The 15,751-nt window shown below is 46.9% G+C and overlaps 1 protein-coding gene and 2 long non-coding RNA genes across 4 annotated transcripts; 1 reads left to right on the forward strand and 2 right to left on the reverse strand.

Annotated features, from left to right (window-relative positions):
* The first annotated feature begins 217 nt into the window (after positions 1-217).
* On the forward strand, positions 218-3,873 carry LOC126993410 (uncharacterized). The gene is made up of 2 exons (XR_007747794.1): positions 218-983; positions 1,967-3,873. It is a non-coding gene; the product is annotated as an uncharacterized LOC126993410 (long non-coding RNA).
* LOC126993409 (uncharacterized) lies at positions 3,819-4,828 on the reverse strand. Its single transcript, XR_007747793.1, has 2 exons — positions 4,644-4,828; positions 3,819-4,608 (listed from the first exon to the last, which is right to left on the reverse strand). It is a non-coding gene; the product is annotated as an uncharacterized LOC126993409 (long non-coding RNA).
* A 3,258-nt stretch (positions 4,829-8,086) lies between these two features.
* LOC126993405 (brain protein I3-like) lies at positions 8,087-12,820 on the reverse strand. 2 transcript variants are annotated; one of them, XM_050852469.1, is made up of 4 exons: positions 12,653-12,820; positions 11,292-11,484; positions 10,558-10,748; positions 8,087-9,993 (listed from the first exon to the last, which is right to left on the reverse strand). In XM_050852469.1, the coding sequence occupies exons 2-4, from the start codon at positions 11,317-11,319 to the stop codon at positions 9,859-9,861; spliced, it is 354 nt and encodes a 117-aa protein (XP_050708426.1). In that variant the 5' UTR covers positions 11,320-11,484; positions 12,653-12,820; the 3' UTR covers positions 8,087-9,858. The 2 variants fall into 2 exon arrangements, with proteins under 2 accessions (XP_050708426.1, XP_050708427.1); XM_050852470.1 differs by having other exon boundaries at positions 11,292-11,447; positions 12,653-12,812.
* Positions 12,821-15,751: the final 2,931 nt, after the last annotated feature.

Genomic DNA, 15,751 nt, shown 5'->3' on the forward strand with positions numbered 1-15,751 from the left:
GCCCAAGAACATTAATTTGACAAGGCTTTCGTAGGTGTTGTGGGCATTTCCAGGGGTAGTTCTATGACCCTGGTGGTAGTGTGACCCTTCTTCTGTACTGTTAACCTAGAAACACATATTTGACAATGCTTTCGTAGGAGTTGTGGGCATTTCCAGGGGTAGTTCTATGACCCTGGTGTTAGTTTGACCCTTCCTCTGTACCATGAACCTAAGGAAACACTCATTAGAACCCGACTGACCCCCTGTTTGACCTTTAGAAATAGGTGATGTGGGACGCGAGAATGTCTAATAATACCAAACTATACCCTATGCCCCTGTCCACCCAGCAGTGTACCAGGTATTAATCGGGGGTTGTGTCCCGTCTCCTGGGGTCTGTTCCCTTCTCCTATAATTCCTTCCCCTTCTGTCTCTCTCCGGCATATGACCACAGATGTTGCGCCCACTAAACCAAACTTTCCAACTGTTCCCTTCTCCTATAATTCCTTCCCCTTCTGTCTCTCTCTCCGGCATATGACCACAGATGTTGCGCCGACTAAACCAAACTTTCCAACTGTTCCCTTCTCCTATAATTCCTTCCCCTTCTGTCTCTCTCCGGCATATGACCACAGATGTTGCGCCGACTAAACCAAACTTTCCAACTGTTCCCTTCTCCTATAATTCCTTCCCCTTCTGTCTCTCTCCGGCATATGACCACAGATGTTGCGCCGACTAAACCAAACTTTCCAACTGTTCCCTTCTCCTATAATTCCTCCCCCTTCTGTCTCTCTCCGGCATATGACCACAGATGTTGCGCCCACTAAACCAAACTTTCCAACTTTTTAATACCAAACTGATGAGTCCTTTTCCCCCCAGTGAGACAGCGTTCCTGGGTATACAGTCTGTAGAGATTGACTTTCGGTCCAACCAGCTTCACACGCTCCAGGAAACCATCTTCTCTCCCATCATCCAAGACAGCCACTACTTCGTATATTTTCATTTCATGGGTGAGTTTGGTGGCAAGTGTTTGTCCAGTGTACCATATTATTGAGTCATATAGTGGGATTTTTGTTATTATTGTTATTGTTTACTTTTTTGTGCCCTTGAGCTGTCTCCTTTGTTGTAGAAAAAAGATTACACCTGGCTGGTTCATCCTAAAAAAAAAATATACTGATGTTGTTCCACCGATGTGTGTGTGTGTGTGTGTGTGTGTGTGTGTGTGTGTGTGTGTGTGTGTGTGTGTGTGTGTCATTACCCCTTTGGTTCAAGTTGCATCATGCTTCGTGGTGCAGTGGTTAGCACACTCGGCTCACAACCGAGAGAGCCCGGGTTCGATTCCCGGGCGGAGTGGAAAAATTTGGGCGGCTTTTCCGATACCCTACGCCCCTGTCCACCCAGCAGTGTACCAGGTATTAATCGGGGGTTGTGTCCCGTCTCCTGGGGTCTGTTCCCTTCTCCTATAATTCCTTCCCCTTCTGTCTCTCTCCGGCATATGACCACAGATGTTGCGCCGACTAAACCAAACTTTCCAACTGTTCCCTTCTCCTATAATTCCTTCCCCTTCTGTCTCTCTCCGGCATATGACCACAGATGTTGCGCCGACTAAACCAAACTTTCCAACTGTTCCCTTCTCCTATAATTCCTTCCCCTTCTGTCTCTCTCCGGCATATGACCACAGATGTTGCGCCCACTAAACCAAACTTTCCAACTGTTCCCTTCTCCTATAATTCCTTCCCCTTCTGTCTCTCTCCGGCATATGACCACAGATGTTGCGCCCACTAAACCAAACTTTCCAACTGTTACCTTCTCATATCATTCCTTCCCCTTCTGTCTCTCTCCGGCATATGACCACAGATGTTGCGCCCACTAAACCAAACTTTCCAACTGTTCCCTTCTCCTATAATTCCTTCCCCTCCTGTCTCTCTCCGGCATATGACCACAGATGTTGCGCCCACTAAACCAAACTTTCCAACTTTTTTTTCTTCTTCAGATAATCAAATGATCTGCGACTGTGGGCTGATGTGGGTTGTGGCGGACGGGAACAATCTCTTCTGCTTCGACAATTTCCAGTGTACCAATAACAACCAGACTCTCTACACGCTGGAGCCTTCGGACCTCGGCAACTGTTCCGGCCGCGCGCGACTCCTGTAACTATAGTCTGGCATATCTCACTACCACCAACGGACCCAGGTGTGGTTAGTGAAATGACGCAATAGTTGGCACCTTGGGAAGTCTCGTTGAAGCCTTCCACTACCACGAGTTCCTTATCCCCGATCACACGAACACTGCAACCAAGGACTGTATACGATAAGGATAACTCACTAAGCTTTTGTTTTACCCACAATGCACTGCCGATGACGTCACACATGTAAACAAATGGTGCTCGGCGGCAAACTGGTTCACTTCAATGTGTTCTCACCGTAGCGTGCTCAGTGGAAATGGTGACTTCTGGTGTACATGGGTGTTTCAGTGGCTCAACTGCGGAAAATCGTCAAGATGTTAAGTTCTTTATGTTTCCTAGAGACAAACACACCTTGAAGAAGTGGGCTTTGGCCTGCAAACGAAAAGATTAATAGCCTTTTCCATTTAGCGTAACCTGTTTCTGGGTCGCGATCTGTAGAGTCCCTTAATAGATAGAGTCCCGACAACCTGAGATTTGGACGACATTATTGGTCCAGTTGTCCCCGCGAGAGCGTGTGATAGCGTTTGAAAAGCACGGCGAAAACTGGCACAATAATGGCGTCCAAATCTTAGGTAGTCGGGACTCTATAAGGGACGCTACAGATCACGACCCCAAAACAGGTGATTGATTGATTGATTGATAGTTTATTGCTGCAGGTAAACAACAAGGGAGAAGGTTACGCTAAATGAAAGACGGAATTATACAGACAAACTCGGGAAAGGCAAATATATACCTATCTCAGTTCAACTAAGAATACAAAACTTGATTTACAGAAACTAAATGAAATTGATTATAGTGAAGGAAAACAATGGATTCAGTAATTTCAGCTTAAACTTCTGGATTTATAAAAATATGTGGAGTAATTAAAGAAACTGTACTTTCATGGGAAACTTAAATAACTTCTTCACTAACTTCATAGGTCTGCGCGGGTGAGGTCCAAACATTTTCCAAGAAAGTGATTATATTAAAGAAACGCCAATAAAGCTCTAGAGTGAAAGTTTGGTAAGGGTAAATTCACTTAGTTAAAAATTTGCGTAAACATTGTACAATATATATGTATGTATACAAAAAATTACTTTCATTATATATGACAGGATGAGTTACCCCTGAAAATTAAGTCGTAGAAAACTAATGTTACTAAATGTTAAGAAAACGTAAGCATCGATGGTAAACTGAGCAATATTTCTGCAGCTTGTTGACCATATTTATCACATTATTTATACTATTGGATACTATTAACCAACACAACAGCTGCTTAATTTAATGACTTATCCTTAGCGATCAAAAAACTGCAAAACCTGACCATGAATAAGGATAAATAAGGGTTTTCTAGTACATTTTATACCGTGAGAGCAGGCTGAGAGTGAACCAGATGACGCACCGCAGTTATGACGTCATCGATGGCGTTTCAGTGAGCAATCCTTATCGTATATAATCCTTTAATGCAACTACCTACGAGCGAGTGCGGGGAGCGGGGAGCCGTCTGTGTGCCCGGCCATCCAGCCCACGTATGCAGAAGGCGAGGCAACCTGCACACTCCCCGCGACGCCCGCTGCTCTTTGTGTACAGGAATTATTATTAAAAGTTTATAGTAGACGACGGGAGCTGAGCGCTTTGTTGAGCAAGGTTATCAGAATGCCTCTTCGTTAGTAAAGGGTCATTACACACACACACACACACACACACACACACACACACACACACACACACACACACACACAGGGTATATGACAAAAAATATGATGAGGAGGCTACTTAGTATTTAAAATATAGGTAATTAAATGGCGCCTCCGTGGTGTAGTGATTAACTCGCCTAGCTACGAACCCGAGGACCCCAGACCCGGTGTGCAGCCCAACCAGCTGTTCATCATCATTTTCGATAACTTGGTACCTAGATAACCTGAAGAAGGTGAACTGTGGTATCCTGTGGTAAGGAGGCGGTGGCTGAATGGATAGCGTGACGGCGCCGCGTTCAGGACGACGCGAGTTCAATCCCCGCCCGGTCCCACCAAGCTGGGATTTTTCAGCCGCCGCCGAGTGGCTTAAAACTACCCACATGCTGTCCAGAAGACCACCCATCAACCCGGACTCTAGATTCTAGGATTAAAGATGAGCTCCGGGAAGGCAGCATGAGCCAATGCAAGATGGCGCCACTATAAACACTCGCCTGGCCCAGAACGGGCTGGGCCGACCATCAGGCCCCACCAGGAAGAAGCCTTGGGCCGACCATCAAGATCCACCGGGAAGAAGCCTTGGGCCGACCATCAGGATCCACCGGGAAGAAGCCTTGGACCGACCATTTTGATCCACCGGGAAGAAGCCTTGGGCCGACCATCAGGATCCACCGGGAAGAAGCCTTGGGCCGACCATCAGGATCCACCGGGAAGAAGCCTTGGGCCGACCATCAGGATCCACCGGGAAGAAGCCTTGGACCGACCATCAGGATCCACCTGGAAGAAGCCTTGGGCCGACCATCAGGATCCACCGGGAAGAAGCCTTGGGCCGACCATCAGGATCCACCGGGAAGAAGCCTTGGGCCGACCATCAGGATCCACCGGGAAGAAGCCTTGGACCGACCATCAGGATCCACCGGGAAGAAGCCTTGGGCCGACCATCAGGATCCACCGGGAAGAAGCCTTGGGCCGACCATCAGGATCCACCGGGAAGAAGCCTACCATCAGGATTTACCGGGAGAAGCCTTGGGCCGACCATCAGGATCCACCGGGTAATGGATTTTCCCCCCCCACAGGTTCACGGGAAGAAGCCTTGAGACGCAGGATCCACCGGAAAGAGCTACCGGATGTTATATTTTTGTGCCCCCAGGTAATGGATTTTCCCACCCACACACAGGGTTCGGAAGGGCGGAGTTGAACACCGAGGCCACGCGCAGCCATAGCGAATGCCCCCACCTCAGCGTTGTCAAGTTATCGTACTCAAAACATCGCGATTGTCAGTTCCAGGGCCTGAAACTTTCCTACCCACACAGATAACGAGATTCTAGTTAAAGTTATCGTTAAAATCATTGGTGTTGGTTTGCGATAGCTGTACGACATAAACCGGAAAGTACGATGTGCTGAGTGGGTGAGCACGATAATTTGATAACCCTGCTTTAAGGGGCTATCACACTGGGCAAACTCTCCGTGGATCTTCAGTCAAACCACGATTTCCGCTGGCGTGGTTTTCATATTTCCGTGGTTTTCTGACGCGTCCACGATCTTCCAAAGCTACGGTAGATTTCACTGAAGGACGGCGGTATCACTCACCATCATCAGCAGCAATAACAAGAAACAAATGAGAACCACACTAGCGGAAATCGTGGTTTGACTGAAGATCCACGGAAAATTTGCCCAGAGTGAAATAGCCCCTTTTCCTTCCCTTTTTGGTACTGCGAGTGTATGGAAATATAAATACTACCGATATAGCTTCTTGGTTTCTCATTTATACCCTCTAAAGAACAATTTTCTGGCTATGGTGATTATGGGTGAGATGGGTGAGGGTATGGATAGCAACTGTGTGGGGGACAAGAACTGGCGGAAACGAGACAGGGCGCCCAACCTCGAGGAAGCTGATTTACCGAGAGAGGAGATATGTATTTTTTCTGTATTTTTCTGAGCTTTTTTTCCCATTAAAATACGCTTTCTTTTCCCCATTGAGATGTTTCGGTTGCTGTAGAAAACCCTCGAGATTTTGAGTTAGCCCCTTGACTGCGGATTTCCTACAGTCAGACCTCACCAAGCTACAGGAATGGAACAAAAAGTGGCTGCTACAATTCAGTGAAGAAAAATGTAAAGTTCTGCACCTTGGGAGGGGATATCCAGCACACCAATACCACATGGGAAACACTCCACTATCCACCACAGAGGCAGAGAAAGACCTGGGAGTATGTGTTTCCAGACTACCAGTGAAGGGATATCCAGCACACCAATACCACATGGAAAACACTCCACTATCCACCACAGAGGCAGAGAAAGACCTGGGAGTGTATGTTACCAGGCTACCAGTGAAGGGATATCCAGCACACCAATACCACATGGGAAACACTCCACTATCCACCACAGAGGCAGAGAAAGACCTGGGAGTGTATGTTACCAGGCTACCAGTGAAGGGATATCCAGCACACCAATACCACATGGGAAACACTCCACTATCCACCACAGAGGCAGAGAAAGACCTGGGAGTATGTGTTTCCAGACTACCAGTGAAGGGATATCCAGCACACCAATACCACATGGGAAACACTCCACTATCCACCACAGAGGCAGAGAAAGACCTGGGAGTGTATGTTTCCAGACTACCAGTGAAGGCTAAATCCGTGACATTCGCAGCGGACGGGTTAAGGATAAACCGAGAATGTTTAGTGTAGAAGGGGCCAGCTGAGTGTTATCGAAGAATAGGGAATAGGTGTTTGGAAGATTGTGTCCAGCTGACTGATGAACCAGTATCTAAACTCTTTCATCCCTGTTCTGTCCAAATCCCTTATGCGAGAGTTAACCAGTATCTACACTCTTTCATCCCCGTGCTGTCCAAATCCCTTATGCAAGAGTTAACCAGCATCTTCACTCTTTCATCCCTATACTGTTCAAACCCCTTATGCAAGAGTTAACCAGCATCTTCACTCTTTCATCCCTGTGCTGTCCAAACCCCTTATGCAAGAGTTAACCAGTATCTACACTCTTTCATCCCTGTGCTGTCCAAACCCCTTATGCAAGAGTTAACCAGTAGCTACACTCTTTCATCCCTGTGCTGTCCAAATCCCTTATGCAAGAGTTAACCAGTGTCTTCACTCTTTCATCCCTATACTGTCCAAACCCCTTATGCAAGAGTTAACCAGCATCTTCACTCTTTCATCCCTATACTGTCCAAATCCCTTATGCAAGAGTTAACCAGCATCTTCACTCTTTCATCCCTATACTGTCCAAATCCCTTATGCAAGAGTTAACCAGTATCTACACTCTTTCATCCCTGTGCTGTCCAAATCCCTTATGCAAGAGTTAACCAGCATCTTCACTCTTTCATCCCTATACTGTCCAAACCCCTTATGCAAGAGTTAACCAGCATCTTCACTCTTTCATCCTTATACTGTCCAAATCCCTTATGCAAGAGTTAACCAGCATCTTCACTCTTTCATCCCTGTGCTGTCCAAATCCCTTATGCAAGAGGAGAAATTGAGTTTTTGAGGCATTGAAGGACACCAAGTTCCTCCTGCTACTTGGAAAACGATAGCAAGGTCAGAGTTTAGGCTTTCTGTAGTGACAAGCTTTGAGTCCTGTAATTCTTATTCGGAAAGTCTTCTATTGAAAGATGATGAGTATTCCAGAGTCATGATTTTTTTTTTTTACGTGTACGCCTATAACGCCGGTAGGCTTGCACTAGGGGCCTGCATGGTATTCGACCCCAGCCCGTCATGGCGCAGGCAAGTGTTTATAGTGGCGCCATCTTCTCTTGGCTCATGCTGCCCCCCGGAACTCCTCCTTGATTCACTTGGACGGTTTCCTCTAGAGTCCGGGTTGATGGGTGGTCTTCAGGGCAGCATGTGGGTAGTTTTAAGCCACTCGGCGGTGACTGAAAAATCCCAGGTGGTAGCGTGGGGATTCGAACCCACCCGCGTCGTCCATCATCTGGTGAATGTGGGCCCAGCACGCTACCACTCAGCCACCGCATGGAGGGGTTTGTTTTGGAAAGATCGATAATGAACAAGAGAGAGAGAGAGAGAGAGAGAGAGAGAGAGAGAGAGAGAGAGAGAGAGAGAGAGAGAGAGAGAGAGAGAGAGAGAGAGAGAGAGAGAGAGAGAGAGAGAACAAAGCCCTACGGAGAACCACTTTTCATAGGCCTAGGGGCAGAACACGGGACCTTCTTCTGCAGCGGAGATGGATTGGCTGGAAAGGAAACAGGATATGAAAACGATGTCTGAGGCCAGCATAAAAAGACTTCGATTGTATGATTTATTTGCTCCATCCCAGCTATACACCCACCGTGACAGCCACATAACAATTGACTAATATACAGGGGTGTGGAGTCGGAGTCGGAGTCGGTGGAGTCGGCTACATTTGGCCGGAGTCGGAGTCGGAGTCGCAACTTTAAAATTTCTCGGAGTGGGAGTCGGAAAATTATAACTCCGACTCCACACCCCTGCTAATATACTACCACCACATTGACGGGGCACATGTACAGCATTTCTGCATGTGTGACTTCGTGTCCTGCATATCATGAACCAATCGCACATAGCTCATTGTTCCTTAGTTGATGATTTCTGGGATAATTTATGAAAACAGATACACAGACTGGAGGGAACACCTACTCGTCAGCGCTAAGAATTGCCGGTCGGTATAGCTCACGGCTCTCCTTTGGCATGGATGTTGTCACCAAAGTCTATATATACCGAGTCATGTCACGCGCAGGAGGCGGTTTTGGGGTGGAGCATTAGGATGACGTCACTTGGAGCCCAAAAGAAATACCCGTCAGTTCAGGGGTGACTAAAGTTGGGGCCGTGTGTGCACTCTGGATGTACATTCTCGCCTTCTTTCACAGCGCGTTCAGGCAAGCCACTGACGGAAAAATATGTCTTTTTATTGTGCTATTGCGTGACTGTAATTCCAATGCCTACAAACGGCGGTGTGGGGTGTGAGGGAGGGCATGTTGAAGTGATTGATTCAAATTAGTCCGCCTTTCCTCGTTTTCTCTAAATCCCTGTTTCTACATTCTCTAGTTTGGCTCCAAGCAACGTCACGCATAAACCACGCCTCCTCGGCCGTGTCTCCTCCCACAAACCTGCGCGTGGCTTGACTTGGTGTATATAGATTAAGGTGTTGTCTTTCACTGTACGAGGGTTACAGTAAGAGACAAGGCCGGTCATTGTTAATCTTTCTGACTAAACACTCCTCCCCTCTCCACTTAACATGCTTTCCCGCATCGGTACATTGGCGTCAAACATACTGCAATACTCTCTCTCTCTCTCTCTCTCTCTCTCTCTCTCTCTCTCTCTACCACTACTACTTTTTTTATATATATTTTTTATTTTACGTGTACGCCTATAGCGCCCGTAGGCTCTCTTGAAAGGCTTGGATGGTAGTCGGCCCCAGCTCGTCATGGCGCAGGCAAGTTTTTATAGTGGCGCCATCTCCTCTTCTACTACTACTACTACTACTACTACTACTACTACTACTACTACTACTACTGCTAAAACTACTATTTAGCCTAAGATGAGAATGCGTCAGAGTAGAAGCCCCGTCTGCTGTTCTTCAACCGAGTACCTGAAGACAGATTTTGGCCCAGCCTCCCTCGGATCACCTGTCCACCAATTAGCAGCACCAGAGAGCCGCAATGCCCTTCCTTCACCCGGTAGCAGCGACGGGCCAAATTTGTGGCTTTACCGTGTAGCAGCGACGGGCCAAATTTGTGGCTTTACCGTGTAGCAGCGATGGGCCAAATTTGTGCCATGATTTAAACCCCCCAAAACAGATGATACTTAACTGATCACAAATGCTTTGATATATATTATGAAATGGTTTGTGTGAGGGGTGATTTTTTCTCATTTTTCTCGCTTGGAGGGACCATTAAGAAACACGATCCCCCTGATACCGGGTTCAGCACCAACGGGAGGAGGTATTTCCCTGACGTGTTCTAACCTTGGGCTGAACAGACAAGACAACAGGTCACTTCACTATACGAGGAGCAAACGGTGGTGGTGGTGGTGGTGGTGGCTAGAGAATGATAGCCCGGCAGTTTGAGCAGCGCCTCCTCCTCATCATGAAGCAGCATATGAGGCCGAGGGGGAAGAAGCAGATGGCCAGGCAGATTCCACACATGGTGAACTCCTCATGGACGAACCCCATTTGCTGTAGGGGGAAGCAATATATAGTCCTTATATTGACATTGGGGGGAGAGGCTGTTAATACCGATGACTATATGTACACGAAGAAGAAGAAGAGGAAGAAGAAGAAGAAGAAGAAGAAAAAGAAGAAGGAGAAGCAGAAGAAGAAGCAGATGAAGGAAGATTGTCCCAGTGTTTACCAGCGTGAGGGATGAAAGAGTGAAGATGCTGGTTAACTCTTGCATAAGGGGTTTGGACAGTATAGGGATGAAAGAGTGAAGATGCTGGTTAACTCTTGCATAAGGGGTTTGGACAGTATAGGGATGAAAGAGTGAAGATGCTGGTTAACTCTTGCATAAGGGGTTTGGACAGTATAGGGATGAAAGAGTGAAGATGCTGGTTAACTCTTGCATAAGGGGTTTGGACAGTATAGGGATGAAAGAGTGAAGATGCTGGTTAACTCTTGCATAAGGGGTTTGGACAGTATAGGGCTGAGCATGAGTAGAAAGTCGCGTGCTGCGGGGTGTTTGAGGTGTCTTGACGCTCCTCTCCTGCAAGTATTAGCTACACCTGCACCGACTTGTCATACCTTACAGGCTGGGCAGGACCATGTCGACTGGACCAGAACCACTTGAGTTGGGGGAGGCGGAGCGCTCACGACGGTGGTAGTGGTGACGGTCGCCTGTGGGCTGGACACCTGGAAGCCCACTGGAGGGGGCGGTGTTGAGAGTCCCGGGGCCCCTGACTCTGGGCTGTACGGCGGGGGCTTGGACGGGGCATCTGGGTGTGTGAAGCAACGTTTGTGCATGGTATCAGTGAAGGAACGTTTGTGCATGGTATCAGTGAAGCAACGTTTGTGCATGGTATCAGTGAAGGAACGTTTGTGCATGATATCAGTGAAGGAACGTTTGTACATGATATCAGAGTCTCAATTTCAGACGTTTTTATATACAGTCACTGGAGTTGGTCCAAAATTAGGGTAGGCGGTGGCTGAGTGGTAGCGTGCTGGGCCCACATTCACCGCGTGATGGACGACGCGGGTTCGAATCCCCACGCTACCACCCCGGAAGAAGAAGAAGAAGGAGGAGGAGGAGGAGGAGGAGGAGGGAACAACGAGAGAGAGAGAGAGAGAGAGAATTAAATATAATTACATAGATAACCAGACCAAACAGGCCCTAAGACCCAAACTAGGTGGTCTGAGAGAGAGAGAGAGAGAGAGAGAGAGAGAGAGAGAGAGAGAGAGAGAGAGAGAGAAACACCTCAACAGTCCAATCTATCCCCTAACCAAACACTGCCTTACCGAACCAACCAAAACACACTCACCACTGTAGGGGGGCGGCGAGGTGTCCATGGCAAACAGAGACACGATTCCTCTCAGCGGGGGAGGACTGAATCAACACGGTGGAGACAGCTCTGATGACGGTCACTCTTCCCCGTCCTTACACACGGACTTATGGCTGAAGTTCTCCACACAACGCCCTTAAAGCAATGACTGGTCGGTAACTGGGTCGCCTCACTGTTCACGGGAAGGGTCATCGTTAAGGGAGCAAGGCATTCGCGTCACAGAGAACAACAAAGGAATCTCCGGTTAACTTTTTTATGAATGTCTCAGAGAAGAGGAAGAGGAAGATAAGGAAGAAGATAAGGAAGAAGAAGAAGAAGAAGGAAAAATGCCCAACTATCTTCCTGGAATGCCAAAATCAGCCTTCAGACACAACCCAAATACATTACCATTCCTTATATATGGACCAGGATGTCTCTGTGCTGAACCAACTAGAAAAACTATCGATACCACTCAGCCTCTTGCAGTTTCCCTATGATCTTATGTACTTATAAATGCGACGTTCACATATACCGGAAATCTGTAAGCTGAGAAATAAGCTGTGGGTTATCGATAGTGCCTGCAATATCTACACTCATCATCGGGTTCTACATAATAACATCAGGCGGTTAGCACGAAGAACAGGCTGGCTCCCCCTTCACCTCCACCCCTTCCGTTTGTGTGGGATAGACTGTGGCTGGAGCCTTGATAATATAGACTATACTACTGTTTCTGCCACTACTTCTACTACTACTACTACTACTACTACTACTATTATTGCATTATATTAGAATTGTATACGTAGATAGGATTGACAGTGTAATCTTTTTTAAACTTATATATATTTATCTCTTATATACTATAGCAAACACTAGTCAAATTCTCTATACGAACAAAACATTATTATTATTATTATTATTATTATTATTATCATTATTACTACTGCAATGTCATCACTCGCAGTAATAACAGAAAACCCACATCATCAACTGCATTATCGAACCCGTCCTCGTCTTCCTCAACCTCCTCAGCAACAACACAAGCGCAGCGTCCACAACACAGTGTCACCGGGGTCTAGGCGAGTGAAGGGCACACAAAGCTTGAAACACAGGCTACACTTAAGGGGCTATCACACTGGGCAAAGTTTCCGTGGATCTTCAGTCAAACCACGATTTCCGCTGGCGTGGTTTTCTGACAGGTCCACGATCTTCCAAAGCTACGGTAGATTTCACTGAAGGATGACGGTATTACTCATCATCATCAACAGCAATAACAAGATACAAATGAGAGTCGCTATCAATCGTGGTTTGACTGAAGATCCACGGAAAATTTGCCCAGTGTATTAGCCCCTTAAATTACCTACCTGTATGAGTGCTGGGAGGCAAGCGTCTGGGTGCACGGCGAATAGGCGAGGGAGGAAGGCCGGCCCACATAGAGCGATACTTCCTGATAGCGTTTGCCCCTTATCGCTTGTCAGCCATCAGGAAGAGTGCGCCAATCTAATCAGTCCCCGAGTGTGAGTTGAGAGACTAAGTTTTCTTCGTCATCGTTTCTGGGTTCTGTGTTCTGGGTTCCACAAAGGTACACCCAAGTCTATATATACCAAGTCAAGTCACGCGCAGGAGGCGGTTTTGGGGCGGAGCAGCGGGATGACGTCACTTGGAGCCAAAAAATAAAAAATACCCGGCAGTTCAGGGGTGACTAAAGTTGGGGCCGTGTGTGCACTCTGGATGTACATTCTCGCCTTCTTTCACAGCGCGTTCAGGCAAGCCACTGACGAGAAAATATGTCTTTTTATTGTGCTATTGCGTGACTGTAATTCCAATGACTACAAACGGCGGTGTGGGGTGTGAGGGAGGGCATGTTGAAGTGATTGATTTAAATTAGTCCGCCTTTCCTCGTTTTCTCTACATCCCTGTTTCTACATTCTCTAGTTTGGCTCCAAGCAACGTCACGCATAAACCACGCCTCCTCGGCCGTGTCTCCTCCCACAAACCTGCGCGTGACATGACTTGGTGTACATAGACTTTGGGTACACTACAAGGAGACTACCAAACGCCAGATCGCCTACATATGGTAACTTCTGAGACATGATAAAACAACTATGAATACAAGACCAAATATAGACGAAAGTATATATATAAAAAAGTAATCTATTATTTATTTTATTTAGCAGTAGAAGTAGTAGTAATAGTAATAGTAATAGTAGTAGTAGTAGTAGTAGTAGTAGTAGTAGTAGTAGTAGTAGTAGTAGTAGTAGTAGGGGTTATTCATCAAGCTCCCTCCCCGCCCATCAATACATCAATATACATCATGTTTGCCTCGAGTACACACCTGGTCAGTTTGTTTCGCTAATTCACTCTCATGTTCGTGAACCCGCTCTTCTCTCTATCCCTTCCTGGACCAAAATTTATTCAACATATACCCGTGGCTGCGCTTTCTTATACCAGGATTTTTCTTTCATATATACAAGTACTTCATCTAAAATTAACAACGGCCGCTTACAGTCATTTTGCTCGTTTTAATCGTTCCCAATGGCTGTTATCGTCGCTGTAGTATTCCCACGTAAAACTGGGCGATGGGGTGTGAGGGCTGCGGGGTTAGCCAAGCCCCGCACCTTGCCACACGCCCTCAACACACCTCGCTTCCTCTGCAGCCGCCACGACCCCATAGGACAGTTTCACGTGGGAAACTATACCGTCGATCAGAGCCTTTGGTAACGATCAAAACAAACAAGGTAACTGTGAAACCGGCCCCCAAATCGTACTTTTTAAGGGGATCGTCTGCAGGAAATATTTTTTTTTGACATACTTAAAACTATCGACAGAAGACAGAAGGGGAAGGAATTTTAGGAGAAGGGAACAGTTGGAAAGTTTGGTTTAGTCGGCGCAACATCTGTGGTCATATGCCGGAGAGAGACAGAAGGGGAAGGAATTATAGGAGAAGGGAACAGTTGGAAAGTTTGGTTTAGTCGGCGCAACATCTGTGGTCATATGCCGGAGAGAGACAGAAGGGGAAGGAATTATAGGAGAAGGAACAGTTTGGTCATATGCCGAAGAGAGACAGAAGGGGAAGAATAGGAGGAAGAGACCCCAGGAGACGGGACACAACCCCCGATTAATACCTGGTACCCATTCACTGCTGGGTGGACAGGGGCGTAGGGTATCGGAAAAGCCGCCCAAATTTTTCCACTCCGCCCGGGAATCGAACCCGGGCTCTCTCGATTGTGAGCCGAGTGTGCTAACCACTGCACCACGAAGCCCCCGACCAAAACAAGACTATCGTAATATATATGCATGTATCAGGGAAGCACAAATTATAATATTAAATTCGGCCCTAATTACACCTAGTTACCAGTATTGTTACGTAAAAATTCATCTCAATGTAACTATTATTCTAAGGGGCTTCTTCCTCCTCCTCCTCCTCCTCCTCCTCCTCCTCTGCTGTTGTTTGTTCTTCCCTTGTGTTCCTTTGTTCCGCTTCCTGTGTGCTAACTTATCGTGGCAGGAAGCGAGCCTTACAGGACAGAGGTTTCTATGACGCTACGCAGGAGAGATGGATTTCCTAAGTCATTTTATCAACGGAAATCCACGTTCGTCTGGAAAATGCACATATGAGCACATGATATTTTTTTTTTATGGTGAAACTCATGTATTACGCAGCAAGACTAAGGGTACACGAGAAAGGCAGGAATGGGAGGGGCCGTGAGAAATGCATATATTATGGAAGCACATATAAATAAAAAAGAAAGAAAACGTTGCTTCTCTTTTCGGGCAAACTTTTATATGTACTCCATATTCCGAACAGCCTGACGTCACACTAGCTCCGCCCCATTTACAGAAATCGGCGCGTGGGTGGACCTAGTATTCCTTCGACCTTGCCTCTCTCTACTTGCGGTTTTCATGAGGCCAAAAGCTCGTAAACGCCGCCTTGCCCTCCATATTCCCCTGAGTCTATATACAGCAAGTCTTCTGGACAGCATGTGGGTAGTTACCCCCCTTAATGCTTTTCCTAAGGGCGGATGAGGGCTGGGGAGAAGATGAGTGAGCATGAGGTGGCAACACTGACCCCCACTCGTGCAGCGTTGCCAGATTGTCGTACTCTGCCTCTTCCATCAACCAAATAACTGCCTTCATATACGGTTAGCGTTTAAATGGTTAATCACCGGTGCTTCTTGGCAACACTTATGGGCCAGAAACCAGTAAATAAGACGGTCTGAGTGTACGATAATCTTGTGCTTCGTGAGTCGTGACCTTCCTCAGTCCCCGTCAGCGCTCACGGAACATGCATTTCGACACAGCTGCTTCCTGTCATCCACTGACGTTATCTTGGTGTAACAGACATTTATTTTCATCCCAATATCACCTCTTGCATCATGTTATAAATCACAGCTGTCGTAAATCACCGAGATACCGAGATTACATTATACTTATCGTGGTTCAAAAAAAGAGGATTTTCACCC

This window comes from Eriocheir sinensis, unplaced genomic scaffold (genome assembly GCF_024679095.1).
Source record: "Eriocheir sinensis breed Jianghai 21 unplaced genomic scaffold, ASM2467909v1 Scaffold611, whole genome shotgun sequence".
NCBI lineage: Eukaryota > Metazoa > Arthropoda > Malacostraca > Decapoda > Varunidae > Eriocheir > Eriocheir sinensis.